At 39.0% G+C, this 18,063-nt stretch overlaps 1 protein-coding gene across 1 annotated transcript in view; it reads right to left on the bottom strand.

Annotated features, from left to right (window-relative positions):
• DGKH (diacylglycerol kinase eta) overlaps positions 1 to 18,063 on the bottom strand; it is a 208,914-nt gene that overhangs the window by 56,193 nt on the left and 134,658 nt on the right. Inside the window, exons 11-15 of the mRNA XM_027973522.3 lie at positions 16,046 to 16,154; positions 15,759 to 15,898; positions 10,439 to 10,523; positions 8,401 to 8,486; positions 2,015 to 2,114 (exon numbers count right to left, since the gene is read on the bottom strand). Of these exons, the coding sequence (XP_027829323.1) occupies positions 2,015 to 2,114; positions 8,401 to 8,486; positions 10,439 to 10,523; positions 15,759 to 15,898; positions 16,046 to 16,154 (520 nt within the window). The remainder of the gene's footprint in view (positions 1 to 2,014; positions 2,115 to 8,400; positions 8,487 to 10,438; positions 10,524 to 15,758; positions 15,899 to 16,045; positions 16,155 to 18,063) is intronic.

Here is an 18,063-nt window from a genome sequence, read left to right as displayed (position 1 = left end):
TACAAAATTTGCTATACATTAGACGAAACATGGACTTCCCAGGTGGTGTGAATAGTAAAAAAAAAAAAAAGAAAAGAAAAAACAACCCTGCTTGCCAATGCAGGAGACATAAGGGTTCAACCCCTGGGTTGGGAAGATCCCCTGGCTGCTGCTGCTGCTAAGTCACTTCAGTCGTGTCCGACTCTGTGTGACCCCATAGACAGCAGCCCACCAGGCTCCCCTGTCCCTGGGATTCTCCAGGCAAGAACACTGGAGTGGGTTGCCATTGCCTTCTCCAATGCATGAAAGTGAAAACTGAAAAGTGACATCGCTCAGTTGTGTCCGACTCTTCGTGACCCCATGGACGCAGCCCACCAGGCTCCTCTGTCCATGGGATTTTCCATGCAGGGGTACTGGAGTGGGGTGCCATTGCCTTCTCCGAGATCCCTTGGAGGAGGGCAAAGAACTCACTCCAGTATTCTTACCTGGAGAATCCCATGGACAGAGGAGCCTGGCAGACTACAGTCCATGGGGTCACAAAGAGTTGGACATGAATGAAGAGGCTTGGCACACACGCATTCACGCAAAACACTGAATAAACATTTCTTAAGTGATCAACTTACGGCACTGTTTGGAGCATCACAAATCGCCAAGTCTGGCTGAGTCTTGTAAACACACCTTCAAAGCTTTGGTTTTGCAAAGGAGTGTGAGTACTTAAGGGATTATTGGCTCAAAGAAAGAGAAAAGGAATGTGCCCAGGATAGGAAATAATGATGTGAAAGAAAAACAAGTGCTGGGCCCTTGCTTCCTTCTGCTTTTTTGAATCCCTAAGGGTAAGGAAACATTTAGGACTGAAGGTATGGATCACGCTTCAGTCGTGCCTGACTGTAAGAACCTAAAGACCACAGCCCGCCAGGCTCCTCTGTCCATGGCACTCTCCAGGCAAAATTACCGGAGTGGGGTGCCATTTCCTTCTCCAGGGATCTTCCCGACTCCGGGCTTGAACCCACGTCTCTTATGTCTCCTACTGGCAGGCAAGTTCTTTACCACTAGCTCCATCTGGGAAGCCCAAAGCTACTGATGCCGCTGCCTAATGTACCTGTTATCTCCACACAAATATCCAGTCCTCTCTGCCTTTTTTTGATCACAGGCCAGGACAAAGTCACAGCAGAAACAGTCAGGAGAAAAGCGTGTGATGACACAGGGTCTCTGTTTTCTGAAGCTCTCCACAGAGAATAAAAATACGAGAAAGAGGCTGAAAACTTCAGATGTATTATTTCTATTTTCTTTCCCTTCAACTCAATCCAACCACCATCCACAGCTGGGTAAGATCATGCCTTTGCAAAGCCCCAGCGAGCCAAACCGTCTGTAAGAATGCCCTGTTGTTAGCAAATGAAAGCAAAGACAGTGGCTTTCAGGGTTCAGTAAACTGTTCTTATTTTAGCCTAAGACAGCTCACAAAGGGAAAAAAAGTACCTATCAAGAAAAAAGGCAAAGCAAGAGGCAGAAACCTGAAAGATGCTGAGGAATATAACATCTGGGGAATCCGAACAACCACGCTGGCAGGGAACTTGGGCGGCCAAGGTTTGCCTGGAAATGGAAAACCATTCCTCCCCGCGCTGGAGCACCAGCTGCCTAGCAATTTCCCCCATATGACCCAACTACTGTGCATTTCTCCTTCAGAATGTCAACCAGTGGGGAAAAGGAGGTGAGTGATCAGATTCAGATTGTTGGTCTTCAGCAATGCAGTTTTCGTACGTGCCAATGGGAGGGAGGTCCAAGAGGGATATTTGTAAACCTCTAACTGGTTCACTTCATTGTAAAGCAGAAATTAACACAACATTATAAAGGAATTATACTGCAAAAACATGGGAAAAAATAGCGTATGTTTTAAATCCTCATATCTGATACAAAAGCAATTTTCTCTTGCCTTGAGATGCCTAGGCAGGAAAGCCACTTAATCAATTTAGCTGTAAAACACAGTTTGAGGTTCACATTGTAAAAGACCTTCCCGCCCCGAACGTGTCCCGCTTACTTTACTGGCCACGGCATCGGCTGCAACAGCTTTTTCCAGCGTTTTCTCATGTGCTTTCTCTACTTTGGCAACGAAGTCCTTTACGGTCTCACAAAGTATCCTTTGAGCAAAAGAAATTGTGCAATTCAGGAAACTCAGAAAGCTGCTTTGCTCTGATTTACAAACATATTTAAAAATAAGCACAATTGAGTAAACTGTGAAAAGATCAGGATCATTGCTTTATAAACCCAAACTTATATTTGCTGCGTGGCGGGCCCTAGGTCAGTTCAGGGCATTCGAAGTGATAAATGGATATATGAATAAGCCTTGCTCTACATAATTGAAATAAGTCTTTTTAGGTTATATCAAGTTTTTCTCAAATATTTAAATGCTTTAAATTCTTGAGAAGAGTAGTTTTAGATCATATTTAAAAAATAAAACATTATCTTCTACGTCTTACGTATTCTTAAGAAATTGCAATGTTGAACAAACAAACAAAAAAATTTGTCACTGATGATGTCCCTGTTGCTCTTTATTCATTATATGTGTATCTTGAAAGTATATCTTTCCTGAAGACAAAACAAGTTGTACATTGTGCTGGAAACCAGCCTGCCACTTGAACTGACTTATATTCTCTGTAAATCCAATCTCCTCCCCACCCCCCTTAAGGTAATAATGCAATACCACGCAGACTAACTGAATTTAGGTCTTGTTAGTGTCAGCAATACATGGTTTATCTGTTTGTTTCTTTTAATTACATTTGGTTTCTTTGCAATGAAACAGACTAAAAAGAAAAAAAAAATCATCTGAAATAAAAACAAAATTTGTCAAAAGTCTAGAACTGGTGTTGGATTAAAAACTACAACCGACAGAATGGTATGAGCAGCTTTCTGAAGCAGGAGCTTATAAAGTGATTTTTGAAAACAAAAATCAGACTATTTAAAAAATAGCATTTCTCTTTAACATTGATAGAAGTTGAGGAATTTTAAGAAAAAGAAGATTCCACCAGTTATTTTTTCTATTATACTGACAATTTTCTCTGGTATGTGAGCAACATAAAGTCTTCAGATACTTAAATAACTATGAAATCAAGCCATTCAAAAGATATAGGGGACACACACACACTCCAAACCTTCACATTTATCATCTAAGAAATAAATTACTCCAAACAATTTTTGTTTCGTCCTTTGGCAGCAATTTCTAGGTGTCACTTGGACAAAAGGTAATACTTCCTAACCTTGAACCTTTTTGACCACCCTTTTAAACTCAAATTTCTACAGAGACTCTAGTTTACTGGAGACTCATTAATGTGTTTCCTGTCATTTGGTCTTCTTTGTTTTATGTATAATACTTCTATGGAATTTCTTGAAATATTAAGACAGGCTACTATGAAGTTTCTTCTATGGACTTTAGGATTCTGTGTTAGGAGAACACTGGCCACTTAGCTGGAGGAATTTCATGGTTCATTAAGTTCCATATTCTAAAAGATAGAGGATATTTATTATAATCCAGAGGAATGGATTCACTTCTTGTTACACCTAAATGGGTAGAGTTTTTAAATAGAAATAAAATATATACTTAAAAGCAGTATGATTTCAAAGTCACACCAACCAGGAACTTGCAAAATTGGGGAAAAACAGGTTTAAGATGTACTTACCATAGTAACACAAAAAACACTCTCCAACTGATACAATTTCCCCCTTAATACATAAAGATTTCCAGAAAACACGTACAAAAATCAAATGAATGAAAGTGGCACATGGACCTTCAAACAGAGCTAAAAATATTTTAAATTTCTAATTACATATTTAATTAATGTTAGTTATTATTTTAATGAAGCATTTCCAGCACTGTATTTCTTTAGTTTTGCTCTTGCTTCAAGTTGAACAAACATGTGCATTGACTATTCAGTTGAACCTAACAGAAGTCCACAGTTAGCATGCCTGATGGTTCCCACCATCATCTCGATTATGAGATCCATACTTATCAGTAGCAGTACCGTCATTTATCAGTTTTTCACTTATTTTTTATGAGAGATAAATGACAATAAAACATGCAAATGCTACAGTAAGAAAAATATGGCAATGGTGCCCAGACAGGATCACATATTGGTAGGCAGGGACCATACTATCAGAACCTGAAAATTTCATTTTTAATCTGATATTAAGAAGTTCAAATCAAAAATTAAACGTGGTTTACAAGTATCAATGCATAGTATCTTAAAATCCCTAGCTACCTATGTGCTCTGAGGAAAGAGTCTCAACGACTATGTATCATACCTCATCTGTTTAGTGAGGGGGGTTGCCTAAGTTATCTCCAAGATAGTCCCCAAATCTAAAATTCTATGGTTCTAAGACAATGATTCCAATTTTAGTATTTTGTTTCCTGCTAGTGATCCCGTTTTCTGAGAATTTTTGTCCACAGAGCAAACTGCATTTACTTAATAACCGGTTTTTCATTTTTATTAATAAATGACATCTATAATGACTGATTAGTGCTTCTGAATCTCAGAAGATAACTCATGTTGTCTTACTGGACTGACAAAATTTCAAAGTCAAAGAAATATTAATGTTGTGTTGATGAACTACATTAGTTAACCTACTTACTAGCTATGCTGAGGAAATACAGCTTTTTCATCAGCATTTTCAACATTTAAAAATAGTTAAAAATAGCTTAAGCTACTGAGAATTAGTATCTTATGAAACAAATATAAACATAATAAACAGGAGGTTTATTTCAGAAATGTTCTGCCTCAATACTGAATCCTTCAATAATTAAATGGCACTAACAAGAGAAGGAAATGCTTTATTTTATCTGGGTGGTGGTCAGAAGAATGTGAGTGTCAATGTGTTATTTTTTTCTAAGCACTGAGTTGTACCTTTGTGGTTTGAGCACTTTATTGTGTATGTGTCATGCCTCAATAACACAATTTTTTAAAAGCAGGGAGATATATTATAGATTTTCCACGTTTTAGAGGCATAAAACCTAAAGGCAATCTGTACCTTGTTAGGATTTTGATTTGAATGAATCAATGTTTTAAAAAAAAAGAACTTCAAAAAAAAAAAAAAAAGAACTTCAAGAAAGTTAAAGAAATGGAATATAAGTTGAGTAATTATTATTAATCTTATTAGACTTTTAAAAAATTCTTGGATATACAAACTGAAAGTGGAATAAAATTATTTCCAGGATTTGCTTAGATACACCAGCAAGAGAAAGAGGGGAGTAGATAACAAAATATTGACACAATACGGAAGCTGAGTGATAGGTATGGTAGAAAATCATTATACTAATATCTCAATTTTTTCACATGTCTGTAAAAAGTCTGAAACAAAAATCAAAGTAGGGACCCTCCTTGGCAGTCCAGCAGCTAAGACTCTGCACTTCCACTGCAGTGCATGCAGGTTTGATCCCTGGTTGGGGAACTAAGATTCTGCATGCCACTTGGTGAGGCCAAAAGGAAAAAAAAAAACTCAAAAATATACTATACTGGTATAAAAATATACTATATTGGTACTATATTACTGGCATAGTAAAAACATACTATACTGGTAGTATTACTATATTACTGGTACAAAGTTATTGCATATAGTCCCATCTCTTCTCTCTTGAACCTCATTATGGCAAATGCCCCTGAATTTTAATCGGCAGTTGCAAAGGTTGGGCCCCTGGGCAGGTCTGGGCTCCTGGACGAGTGACAAGAGGGGACCAGGACAGGAACAGAGTCTGCTTAAAGGCAAGTGAGCCAGTCAGGGAGGAATCCAAAGCTAAGCTAACAGTAGAGGCTAGACAAGGAGCCAGGTCAAGGTCAAAAAAAAAAAAAATGTGAAACGCAGTTGGGTAAAACATGAGGTGACAACACCATAATTTAATACAGCACTCTGTACTTCATAAGTTCTATATTTATTTCGATCCTCAAGTTAGTTCCCCTAAGAGTTCCATGGGGGAGGAAGGACAGGCATTCTTTCCATTCTTATACTTGATAAAACAGACATGGGTCACAAAGCCAGCAAATGGCTGAATCTCATCTAGGACCTCAGACTGACACGGCTCAGCACTGTGACTTACGTCAGTGGTTTTCAAGCTGTTTTTCAGAAATATTTCAAGGATTCCACCAAGGCTAGATTGAAATTTCATTTAGAAATATAGACTATAATTTTAAAACTCTTCTCAAATCATTAAGCATGTAAGAGAACAATACTATGTTAGCTTTTAATTTTGAATTCACTACTTTTTGTGCAAGTCTTGGACTATATTCAATGCAGTTTCCAGCTATTTCTGTATTTTATGTTGGTTACATAATTGTAACGAAATTGTCCTCAATTAATAAATAAAAATGGCATCCTTACAATTACATAACCAACATGAAATACAGGTAACTGGAAACTGCATTGAATATAAACTAAAACTGTCACCTGTAACCTTGTTGCTTATTTTTTCTTGTAAATAACCAAAAACTTAATCCTATCCAGTGTATTAATGTCAATAAAACAGAATTTTAGTTCTTAAATATTGAGATTCTGCATAAAATTTTATTTTTAAAAATGTTATGTCAATTATACTCTTAAAGAAATAAATCAAAAAATATATAAAAAGCAAAGGAGGCAGTAACCAAACACATCAAATCCACAAAATTCAATATCAAAGCTCTGCTAACATCCTTTAAACTAAGAGAGTGGCCAAATACAATATTTACTTAACTATATTGAAGAACAACTCTGCAACTTTTTATACCTTTAAAAAGGTCCCATTTCAACTTTTCATGTTTTCTAACAATATCCTTTAAAATGTCCTGAAAAGAAGCATTTGATTCATAGGGCCAGAGTGCAGATGCAAATAGCTTCCTTGTAGAAGTAACTTAAGAAATACCTAAGGAAGTAACTTTGTATATGGATTTGGCCCAAGATGAAAAAGGCCATAGGAAGTGTTAAGGCCTGGGACAAAGTTGAGATTTGTACATTTCACCATAAAGCAATACAACTAATTAGAAAACACCCAACCGAGGCATCAAACCCAAAAACCCAGTAGCAGCACTGTCCATCAAAAGAGCTCTGGAGCCCACCAATCTGGACAACCAGTGTGTTCCCTTGACTTACACTGCTCAACTCCTTTCCTACGGCTCGGTCAAATCTCCCCTTCCTGGGGGTTATAGCATCAAAAGCGACTGTCACTACATTTGTACTTTTGTCACAAGCAAATTTGTTTATAATGATTTATCTTGTCTTTCCTTGATTTTTTGCTAATTAAGTATATAACATACTAAATTTTATGTCTTTTTTTCCTCCACCACTTTCCCATCCCTTTTCTTTACTTCCTCTTTCTCACTTCTTTCCGTGTATCAGTAATATTTCCTTGCAAAACCAGAACCCGTTTTTGGGCTCCAAAATCACTGCAGATGGTGACTGCAGCTATGAAATTAAAAGACGCTTACTCCTTGGAAGAAAAGTAATGACCAACCTAGACAGTATATTCAAAAGCAGAAACATTACTTTGCCAACAAAGTCCATCTAGTCAAGGCTATGGTTTCTCCAGTGGTCATGTGTGGATGTGAGAGTTGGACTGTGAAGAAAGCTGAGTGCCAAAGAATTGATGCTTTTGAACTGTGGTGCTGGAGAAGATTCCTGAGAGTCTCTTGGACTGCAAGGGGATACAACCTGTCCATTCTGAAGGAGATCAGCCCTGGCTGTTCCTTGGAAGGAATGATGCTAAAGCTGAAACTCCAGTACTTTGGCCACCTCATGCGAAGAGTTGACTCATTGGAAAAGACTGATGCTGGGAGGGATTGGGGGCAGGAGGAGAAGGGGACGACAGAGGATGAGATGGCTGGATGGCATCACGGACTCGATGGAAGTGAGTCTGAGTGAACTCTGGGAGTTGGTGCTGGACAGGGAGGCCTGGCGTGCTGCGATTCATGGGGTCGCAAAGAGTCGGACACAACTGAGCGACTGAACTGAACTGAACTGACTAAAGCGTGTTTTTACTTTCACTTATTAGTTGAAAATTTGAATGCGTTTCACCCCTTCCGCCAGCTGATTTTCCATTTCTCATGACGGCAGTAGAGGATGCTTCAAACCAAAATCCTAAATCCTACCCCGGCAACATTTGGAATAATAAAATCAGGTAGTTTGGGGGTCCATGTATGGAGTCAACAACTAAAATCTGATCACTTTGAATTCAAATATAATTACAAAATTTAACCATCCTGAGAAATGTCATTTTGAAAAATCTCATTGTTATTTTCCTTTTTCTGATGTAAACGATCCCTAAAGAGTAGTGTTTATGGAAATAATGAATTATAGTGTTTTCCACATCATAATCAATCATAAATGTTTGTTTAAATAAGAAAGATAAAATGCTTTCCTCGCATTTTCATCGTATAACTATTTCATGACTTGAACGCCACAACTCACTTGGCAGAAGATATGACCACTGCATGTTCATCAGAATTGAGGATTTTTGTAAGATGAGCTGCAACTGAGTCTTCATAAATTGTCATCTGAAAAAGATAAAGAAAACCTACCCTGTATTACTGTTGCTGGCATTCATACAACTCTGACATTAGTGCTTCAAAAATGGCGTCATCTTGACGCATGTGACACACGGCAATGGCTATAATGAAATATAAGTGACTTTAATGAAATAAACACATCTATGAGAGTCATTACACAAAACAGGTAAGTATTTCCTTTCTCCGAAAGGTTCTTAGTTTCTGGATTCCCCAATTCATATTCTCAGAGAAACCCGGAAAATCCATTTAAAATTTTGTAAGAAGTTTCATTCAAAATCTTTTACACTAAAAATAGCCTTCTTCCATGCAGTTACAGCTGTACCTTATTTAGTGACTACACATATGATAAAAGTAAATTGTCTAGCTTTATTTTATATGCTAGGAGATAGACATCTCTGAAGTTAGAAAAGCAAAATAATCTCCTCCTTTTGTCCCTTTGGAGAGAAAATTGGTAACATTAAAAAATTCCATGATAAAAAAGGATTGGTTCCTATAAAACCTTTATGTTTATAGTTGGATAAAATATTCTTATAAACAAAAACAAAAATGCTGCTGGAAATAAAGTAGAAAATATATTCATCTTTAACAGTAATTATTAAATAGTAGTAATTAGGGCTTCTCGGGTGGAACCAGTGGTAATGAACCTGCCTGCCAATGCAGGAGACATAAGAGACACAGATTCAGTCCCTGGGTGGGGACGATCCCCTGGAGGACGGCATAGCAACCCACTCCAGTATTCTTGCCTGGAGGATCCCATGGACAGAGGAGCCTACCGGGCCACAGTCCATGGCGTCACAAGGAGTCGGATGTGACTGAAGTGATTTAGCACACAAGCCCCTCTGGGTGGCAGGACTATATATAAAATTTTTCTTTTCTTTGTTAGATGTTTTTGTATTTTCCCAATTTTTTAGAAGCAGTTTATGCTATTTCTATATTGGGGAAAATTTTTAAATACAATTAGTTTCTTTAAGAAATAAAGCCCATGTTTCTAGATATTATTCCCTTCCTTAGTTTTGACAAGATCATAATTTTCTTAATGACAAAACAAAGATTTCAACTGTAAAATAAACAGATGAATTTTCCTAGAGGGAAAAATAAGCTGTCATAGATCAAATGGTCTTAGTAAGTCAGAGAATAATCCTTTGAAAATTATGTTCTTTTTAAAATCTCCAGTGCTTTGAGGTTTAATCAGAATGTAGAGTCTTTAAGAACGTCTAAAAACTGTAGTTATTAACGGTCTGGAGAAGGGATGGAATGAAGGGCACTGTCTTCCTTTGTTTTATTTTGATTAACAGGCTTAACCTAGAGACCCTTAACCTAGGGAGGTTAATTCTGATGCGCCCTCAACATAGCGGGCAAAGCAGGAAGAGAGAAATTCTACAATATTCTGGCAACAAGTATTGGTGAGCTTGGAGGTTATTTAAGGGAGCTGGGTGAACACCTAAGAATCAAACAGGTGCTCATGGCTGAGGCAAGAGATGAGGGAAAGCTGAGAGGAGCCTGGCATCAGCTGGCTTCCCTAGAGCCCTGCTGGAAAGAGTAAACCGACAGGAAGACTATTCAGGGAGAATTCTCTTGGGGTGGGAGCAAGGGGGTCTGCATGCGCAGTGCTTTCCACACCTCATCACCTCCTTCAGTCCTCCCAACATGGAGCCTCCTCAACAGATGAGGTCCATGAAGACGAGACCCACAAAGGCGAGTGATGTGGCTGAATTCACACAGCCAAGGAGGGTGTCAGGGAAGGACCCTAACCGGGATGGTAAGGATTCTTTCCTCTAGATCGGAGGACTAGAGGCAGTCAGTGAGACCAAACCCCAAATAGGAACAATTACAATTAAGTGAACATGCTACCAGATCTTATGCATGTTTTTTTTTTTTAATTGTTCAAGATACTCAACTCTGTTTTCAAATGATAAACAGGTAAAGAGTTAAAGTCTTACATAAAATTCTTCAGACGCCTCTGGAGGTTCGGGAAGTAGAGAAGCTTTTGGCGGCAATTTGAGTTCATAGGTCATAATACTCCACCTGAAGGGAGAAGAATATCTGGTCTAAAATTCCTTTAAAATTTAATGGATTTTGCTCTCACCTCACATCCACACATGCTCGTGCTAAGTCACTTCAGTCATGTCTGACTCTTTTGCGACCCCATGGACGGTAGCCCAACAGGCTCCTCTGTCCATGGGATTCGCCGGGCAAGAATACTAGAGTGGGTTGCCATTTCCTCCTCCAGGGGATCTTCCTGACCCAGGGATCGAACCCGGGTCTCCTGCATTGCAGGCAGATTCTCTGCCATCTGAACCACCAGGGAAGCCCCTCACACACACATGCACAGACATTCATGAGCATGTTTCCCATGTCTGAAATCATCAAATATGGGAAGAGATGGACCTACCATAATCTCATAAAGTGCTGAATTCATAATCTATGATTTCCCTATCTTACCAAATCTCTGATTGGAGACTTTCAAACATTTGAAGGCCATGGCCCACAGTAAGAAATGTACCTATGTAAAAAGACAGCCCCTCTTCACTAAGTGCAAAGCATTATGACTTTTCTGTTCTTTTCTGTTTTACTTTTTAAATAATGCTCACTGCAATTTCTAACTAGATTATAAAAGTTACTAACGGGTCACAACCCCAAATTCTAAAATAATGTCCAAGATTAAATAAGTGCACCTATGAAAAATAAATCATTCTGCAGGTAACAACCACTCTTACCAAGTCACCTTATACAGATATGAAATGGAAATTAGCTAAACAGTCCTTCTTACATTAAGAAAGTAAGTGTGAAATTGAGAGGAAAATATTAATAGAAATAATGCTTGACTGAAGCAAATTCATTTCAATTAGCTGTAAACATTAATTTCAAACCAAACACTGAATCATTTGGTGTTAGACATAAGCAATCAACTCCAGATAAATCCAGTCATTTATCTAAAATAATTTCAACACTTGAGAAAAACAATTGGGTATAGACATTACTATCATCAGTAACAAGATGTAAAATAAAGACTTTTAAGAGACTGAAAGCAAATGAGAGCAGTATTACAAATTATGAAATTTTAAGAAAAGCATATCACAGTGACAGAATCTAGTGAAAAATCCCAAGATTAGCATCAGTATGTAAATAGAACCTAGTGTATCAATCAGACTAATGAGTCTGATAAAAATTCAAATTCTGAGAGAAAGACATAGGTTATCTGTTAGGGTGTGTAAACTAAATAGATGCGTATAGCTACTATTCAACTCTTGATATGAATATATTATAAATATATGCCTGTTGCTGGTTTAGTCACTAAGTTGTATCTAAGTTTGAAACCCCATGGACTGCAGCGTGCCAGGCTCCTCTGTCCATGGGATTTTCCCAGAAAGAATACTGGAGTTGACTGCCATTTCCTTCTTGGCCCAGAAATCAAACCACCATCTCCTGTATTGCAGGCAGATTCTTTACTGCTGAGCCTGCATGGAAACCCTCATTATAAAAATACATATTTGAGCATAAAAAGTCATTCTTTCCTTCATGCATCCATGCAACAGGTATGTACTGGACATCTCACACTGACAGTATTCAAGGGTCTGGTAATAGAAAAGTGAATATGACTTCTCTGATAAAGCCTATATTCTGGTGCCGAAAACGGATGTAATAAAAGCAATGAATAAAACAATAAGACCTTGTGAAACTTCAAAAAGGGAAAATCACAACTGAAAACAAGGAAGTCAAGTTCCGTATACCTGGAAATACTTGTCTAGTCAAAGGATAGGTAAAGAATTGGGAAAGAAATCCACCTAAGCGTCCTTGGACCTTCCACCTGTACCTCTTCCCTTTGTTGGCAAATGACTGGAGCTGAAGAAACAGGAGAAAGGCTCAGCACAAGCCAGGAAGGGATGCTTATTGGTACCAACTAGGCAGAGTTGGAGGCAGAAAGTAAGAACCAGTTTGGTGGTGATTATATGCATTAAGGGCTTCCCAAAGTTCAATCCCTGGGTTGGGAAGATCCCCTGATGGAAGGAATGGCAACCCACTCCAGTACTCTTGCCTGGAGAATCCCATGGACAGAGGAGCCTGGTGGGCTGCAGTCCATGGGGTCCCAAAGAGTCAGACACGACTGAAGCGACTTAGCATGCACGCAGTGAGTGAGCGCAGTGGTGAACAAAGGCCCTCGGAAAGAGTCTGTATTTTGGTGTAGACAATCGGTTCAACCACTTATTAGCAATTTGACCCTGAAAACAAAAGAAATCTCCTGAGCCTTTTACCCTGTAAGATAGAGACAACAGTATTATCCATCTCTAAATGTATAGTGAGGATTAAACAAGATGATATTCTATTAAGAAAAGCAACTAGATGTGCCAGGCAGCCAAAAATATTAATCATTCTTATTCCCACTATCTCTAGAAAACTCAACATTCATCTTTGTGAAATAGTCCTAATAATGCTTTTCTTAGTCAGTGTTGTTTTGAGGACTAAGTAAGTTAAAGTGAAGTCGCTCAGTCGTGTCCGACTCTTTGAGACCCCATGGGAAGTGCAAATAAGTTAATATATATGAAAAAGCATACATAATGTGGAATATTATTAAACATCAATTTTCCACTTGTCCTGACAAAGGTCCATATAGTCAAAGCTATGGTTTTTCCAGTAGTCATGTACAGATGTGAGAGTTGAACCATAAAGAAGGCTGAGTGCTAAAGAACTGATGCTTTCAAATTGTGGTGCTGGAAAAGACTCTTGAGGAGTCCCTTGGACTGCAAGGAGATCAAACCAGTCAACCCTAAAGGAAATCACCCCGCAATATTCATCGGAGGGACTGATGCTGAAGTTGAAGTTCTAATACTCTGGCCACCTGATTCAAAGAGCCAACTCACTAGAAAAGACCCTGATGCTGGGACAGATTGAAGGCAGGAGGAGAAAGGGGTGACAAAGGATGAGATAGTTGGATGGCATCACTGACTCGATAGACATGACTTTGAGCAAACTCCTGAGAGAAGGTGAAGGAAAGGGAAGCCTTGGCGTGCTATAGTCCATGGGTGGCAAAGAATTGGATACAACGTAACAACTGAACCACAACAACAATCAGCTAAAGATTTCCTGTTATCCTGTGGCCTTCTGACTGACTGAAGGGGGTGACGGAGGATGGGATGGTTGGATCGGATCACCAGCTCAATGAACACGAGTTTGAGCAAACACTAGGAGACAGGGAAGGACAGGGAAGCCTGGCGTGCTGCAGTCCATGGGGCTGGACATGAGTTAGTGACTGAACAACAATAACGATTCTTAAATTAGTAAAGAAAGCACAGGAACACAATTGTCTTATGTTTCTAACAACAGTCCTAGCTTTTAAAATCCCTTTTATTTTTTTGCGGGGGGCGGGGCATTGAGGGCTTCCCTTGTGGCTCAGCTGGTAAAGAATCCACCTGTAACGAGGGAGACCTGGGTTCAATCCTTGTGGGAAGATCCCCTGGAGAAGGGAAAGCCTACCCACTTCAGTATTCTGGCCTGGAGAATTCCATGGACTGTATAGCCCATGGGGTCGCAGAGCTGGACATGACTGAGCGACTCACCTTCACTTTTTTTTTGCAGGTCGGTATTAAGGAATTTTACCACAGGGGTGCTGTTTCTCTGCTAACCACCTGGAGACGTTAATTTTTATAACATACAAGGGAAAAGCACACACCCAGTGCAGAGGAAATGCCTCATAGTATTTCCTAGGTTGTGGGGAGAGTGGTATTTAAATTTACAAGAAAAAGCCACTTAAAATACCTTGTGAGGTTTCGTAAGCACTGAATTGGGCAGTCTTCCGGGAAACCACCTCTAGACTCTGTTAAAGACTGGTGACTGAGTCCACTTTATGCTCCCAAACTACAGGGGGATCCCTCTCATGACTGGTTTGGGATTAACAGAGATAAATGCTCACCAACCTAGCTTTCTTTTTAAATGCCCTGTCTGCAGAAGAATCAGCCACTGCAACATTACCTTATGACAGGCAAGGTTACCGTTAATTAGATTACAGCTTATTTTAGAGTAATTACATTTTGGATTGGTGGCTCCCTGATGAGATTCTGTTATTTTCGGGAAGAGTTCCACAGATGGCTAATCCTATCAGAGTTGTTTTGATTCGTGCTAGCTGGAGTTTATAATGAGATTTTGACGTTTGTGTTCCAGTGATAATGGAGGTTACTGCTTACTGAGCCCTGGTTGCTCCTTATGCGCCTCCGCTCAGTCGTGTCTGACTCTTTGCAACCCCACAGACTGTAGCCTACCAGGCTCCTCTGTCCATGGCATTCTCTAGGCAAGCATACTGTAGTGGGTAGCCATTTCCTTCTCCAGGGGAGCTTCTTGATGGAGTAATCAAGCCCACATCTCCTACACTGGCAGATGGATTCTTTATCATCCATCCATGAGCCACTAGGGAAGCCCGGCTGCTCCCTATATGTCAGTTCTAAACACCTCCTCCATGATACTCAGGTCACACAGACTGGGATTTTTTTTCTTTTTACATGTGAGGTATTTAGAGAGAGAGCAGTTAAGAGATGCAATCCAGAATACCATAAAAACAGTGATGGTTCCTCCATGTGGAGCTGTTTTCCTAGCATTTTCCTGTCCCTGGGAAAGGATTATATTTTTTAGTATTTTGTTGGCTCAATTTCTTATTAACATGTATGATTAAGAAGATATACTATCTAAAGTTTGTATGTTTTCTTTGGTTTTCATGAAACCAGAAGAGGAAAGGGCCATACCTAGTATATTCATCAAAAGACCCCCACAAATTAACTATTTAAGCTTTCTGACCCAAACAGCAGTTGAAAGTAATTAGTATCAACATGAGCTTTCCAAATGGTTCAGTGGTAAGGAATCTGTCTGCCAAGGCGAGAGACGCGGTTTCAGTCCCTGGGCTGGGAAGATCCCCTGGAGAAGGAAATGGAAACCTACTCCATTATTCTTCCCTGGAAAATCTCATGGACAGAGGAGACTAGGGGGCTACAGTCCATGGGGCCACAGACAGTAACATGACTGAGCGACTAAACAAGAGCAAGGATTAGTGTAGCCATCTATCTTTAAAATAATGGGTTCATAACACTAGTTTTCTCACTTAAAAAATTCACTCAAAAAACATATTTACAGAGTGTCTGTTCTGTGTCAGGCTCTGTTCTAGACCATAAGGGTGGAACCCCTTCATGGGCTTCCTGTCAGCACAATTCTAATGATCAAAAGGAGGATATCAGTATGCTGCTTTCAGTCTAGTTTTAGAAGAGAATTTGTTATTACCTGTCCAGCATTTTGGTACTGGCTCGTTCCAGCTTCTCAAGTATCTGAGGAAGTTGGGTGTCGTCATCGTACGAGCCTCCCCAGCCGAGAACCCGGGCAAGGTCGTTTCCTGTACCCAGAGGCAGTACTCCCAGCTGACACTGAAAAAAACCAAAAACAAAACAGCCCCACAGGAGACCTCAGACAAGTCGAGAGAGAGAGAGACTCTGACATTTCTGCACTTCACCAGTTAGCAGGTTAGGATACATTCATGTTAACTAGCAATGAAAAGAATGATGACCACTTGCCTGTTTGTTCAAGTTGAGCTTATCAATTTCAGACAAAACCCAACCTACACTTCCATCTCCTCCACAAACAAGAATCCGGAAATTGTCAAACTTCTGGAATAATCTTAAACTGAAAGTAAGAAGTATTTTATTTTAGGATAAGTGAATAAAAATCACTTTCCCCAATTCTTTTGTCAATTCTGTTGTTACTTATTGGTACTCATGTTCAGGTTAAATATAAGAACTCTTACAGGTGAGACATACTATAAAAATTAATTTGAGTGCAATGTTGAAGTCACGAAAATGTCTTGATCATAAAGAGGAGAGAGGATTATAAGCAGAAATGGAGACAAAATTAGGAAGAAAGCGGAGTGAGAAATGCAAAAACAAAAAAGAAGCATAACCCAGGAAAGATTATTAAAGGTTAAGTGACAAGCGATGGTAAAAGTAGTGATCTTTTTTCTTTCTATCACAAGGATATATTATTTCCATGAGTAGCATATTAAAACCAAGGTAGAGAATCCAGGGCACTGATGCTCTTGAGTGCATTGGGGCGATTCCTAAAGAGATCCACCAAACATCACTAACATACCCCCACCATACTGCCAGTAGTTTTTAACTTCCTCTTTTCTTTTCCTCAGGTCAATCTCTTTACTTCTGCCTTCCTCCATCTCAAATTTTGACACATCTCACCTTCTGAATGTACCTTTGTATACCCCAAGTATTGTGGAAAATCGAAAAAAATATGGAGACAATCTCAAGAAGTTTCACAAAGGGAGTTCCTTGGAATTTCAGAGGATGGGTAGAAAAAATGCAAAAAAATAAGATAAAGCAGATATGCTGGAAAGGGAGACGAAGCTAGTCAGCGATGGGAGAGACAGAGGTGATGAGAAAGTGCCAGGACCCATGCAGGGGAAAGGAAGGGAGGCACAGCACGTAAGGAAGGACTCGGGTTCAGATGAAGAGCGACACTCGGGGAACCAGAAGGGCCTGAGATAGCAAGAAAAAGGCAATGGGAACAAGAAGGAGGACCCCGAAGGGACAAAAGTGAAAAGGGGCACAACGAGAGACTGAGAAGAGAAACAGAGAAGATGGGAGACAGCTGAAGCACAAAACACAAAAGGCCTTTTCAGGAACTGGGGTCTGAAGTCTTCATTCCTGCTCCAGTGTTACAGTGGATCCAAGAGAAAAGCCAAGCTGGCAGGAGCAAATCAGAAAGAGCTTGTGCGCCCCTGGTTCAGATGACTCAGTATCACCTCTTCAACGAAAATCATACATATATATATACACTAACATATATATACACTAATATATATATACACTAATATATATATACACTAATATATACACTAATATATATACACTAATATATATATACACTAATATATATATACACTAATATATATATACACTAATATATATGTACTAATATATATATATACACTAATATATATATACTAATATATATATACACTAATATATATATACTAATATATATATATACACTAAAAATGTATTCAAAGTGCCTCAAGGCATATTTTCCATCACTAAAACACTTAATTTTTTTCCCCCCATATTTTAAGTTATACGACATTCCAGGAAATTTGAAATGGACAGTTAATGAAAGTACTTTCTGTCATTTATGGGAACCAAGTCTGAAGTCCTTGAGAACTTGTTTCTGAGATCCACAACAGTATCTGTATTTCGGTTAAATAACTGATTATTTGTATTGTATATAGTTCAGTACTAGCCTCCCAATGCAAATCGTTTCCTGAAGTTATTTTTTTGTATTTCTCCGTTTACACAAGTTGGTCTACTTCTGTAGAGCTAAGTAAACAGCATTGTTTGATGCAGGATATATTCTAAAACATTTTCTAAACAAATTCACACTTTGGGCACACAGGAAGTTATATAAATATCAAAAAGGTTGTGTTAAAATTTATAATTAGAACGTTAAAAAAAGGGAGGTGTGAGAAGATCAACCCAGAGGCGTCTAGATGAATCTACAATTTTCATGAACTGAAAAACCAAATGTACTT

The sequence above is a fragment of the Ovis aries genome, chromosome 10, assembly GCF_016772045.2.
Source record: "Ovis aries strain OAR_USU_Benz2616 breed Rambouillet chromosome 10, ARS-UI_Ramb_v3.0, whole genome shotgun sequence".
Classification (NCBI taxonomy): domain Eukaryota; kingdom Metazoa; phylum Chordata; class Mammalia; order Artiodactyla; family Bovidae; genus Ovis; species Ovis aries.
The sequence above is the reverse complement of the archived record's forward strand: the minus strand, read 5'-3'. Positions and strand labels throughout refer to the sequence as shown.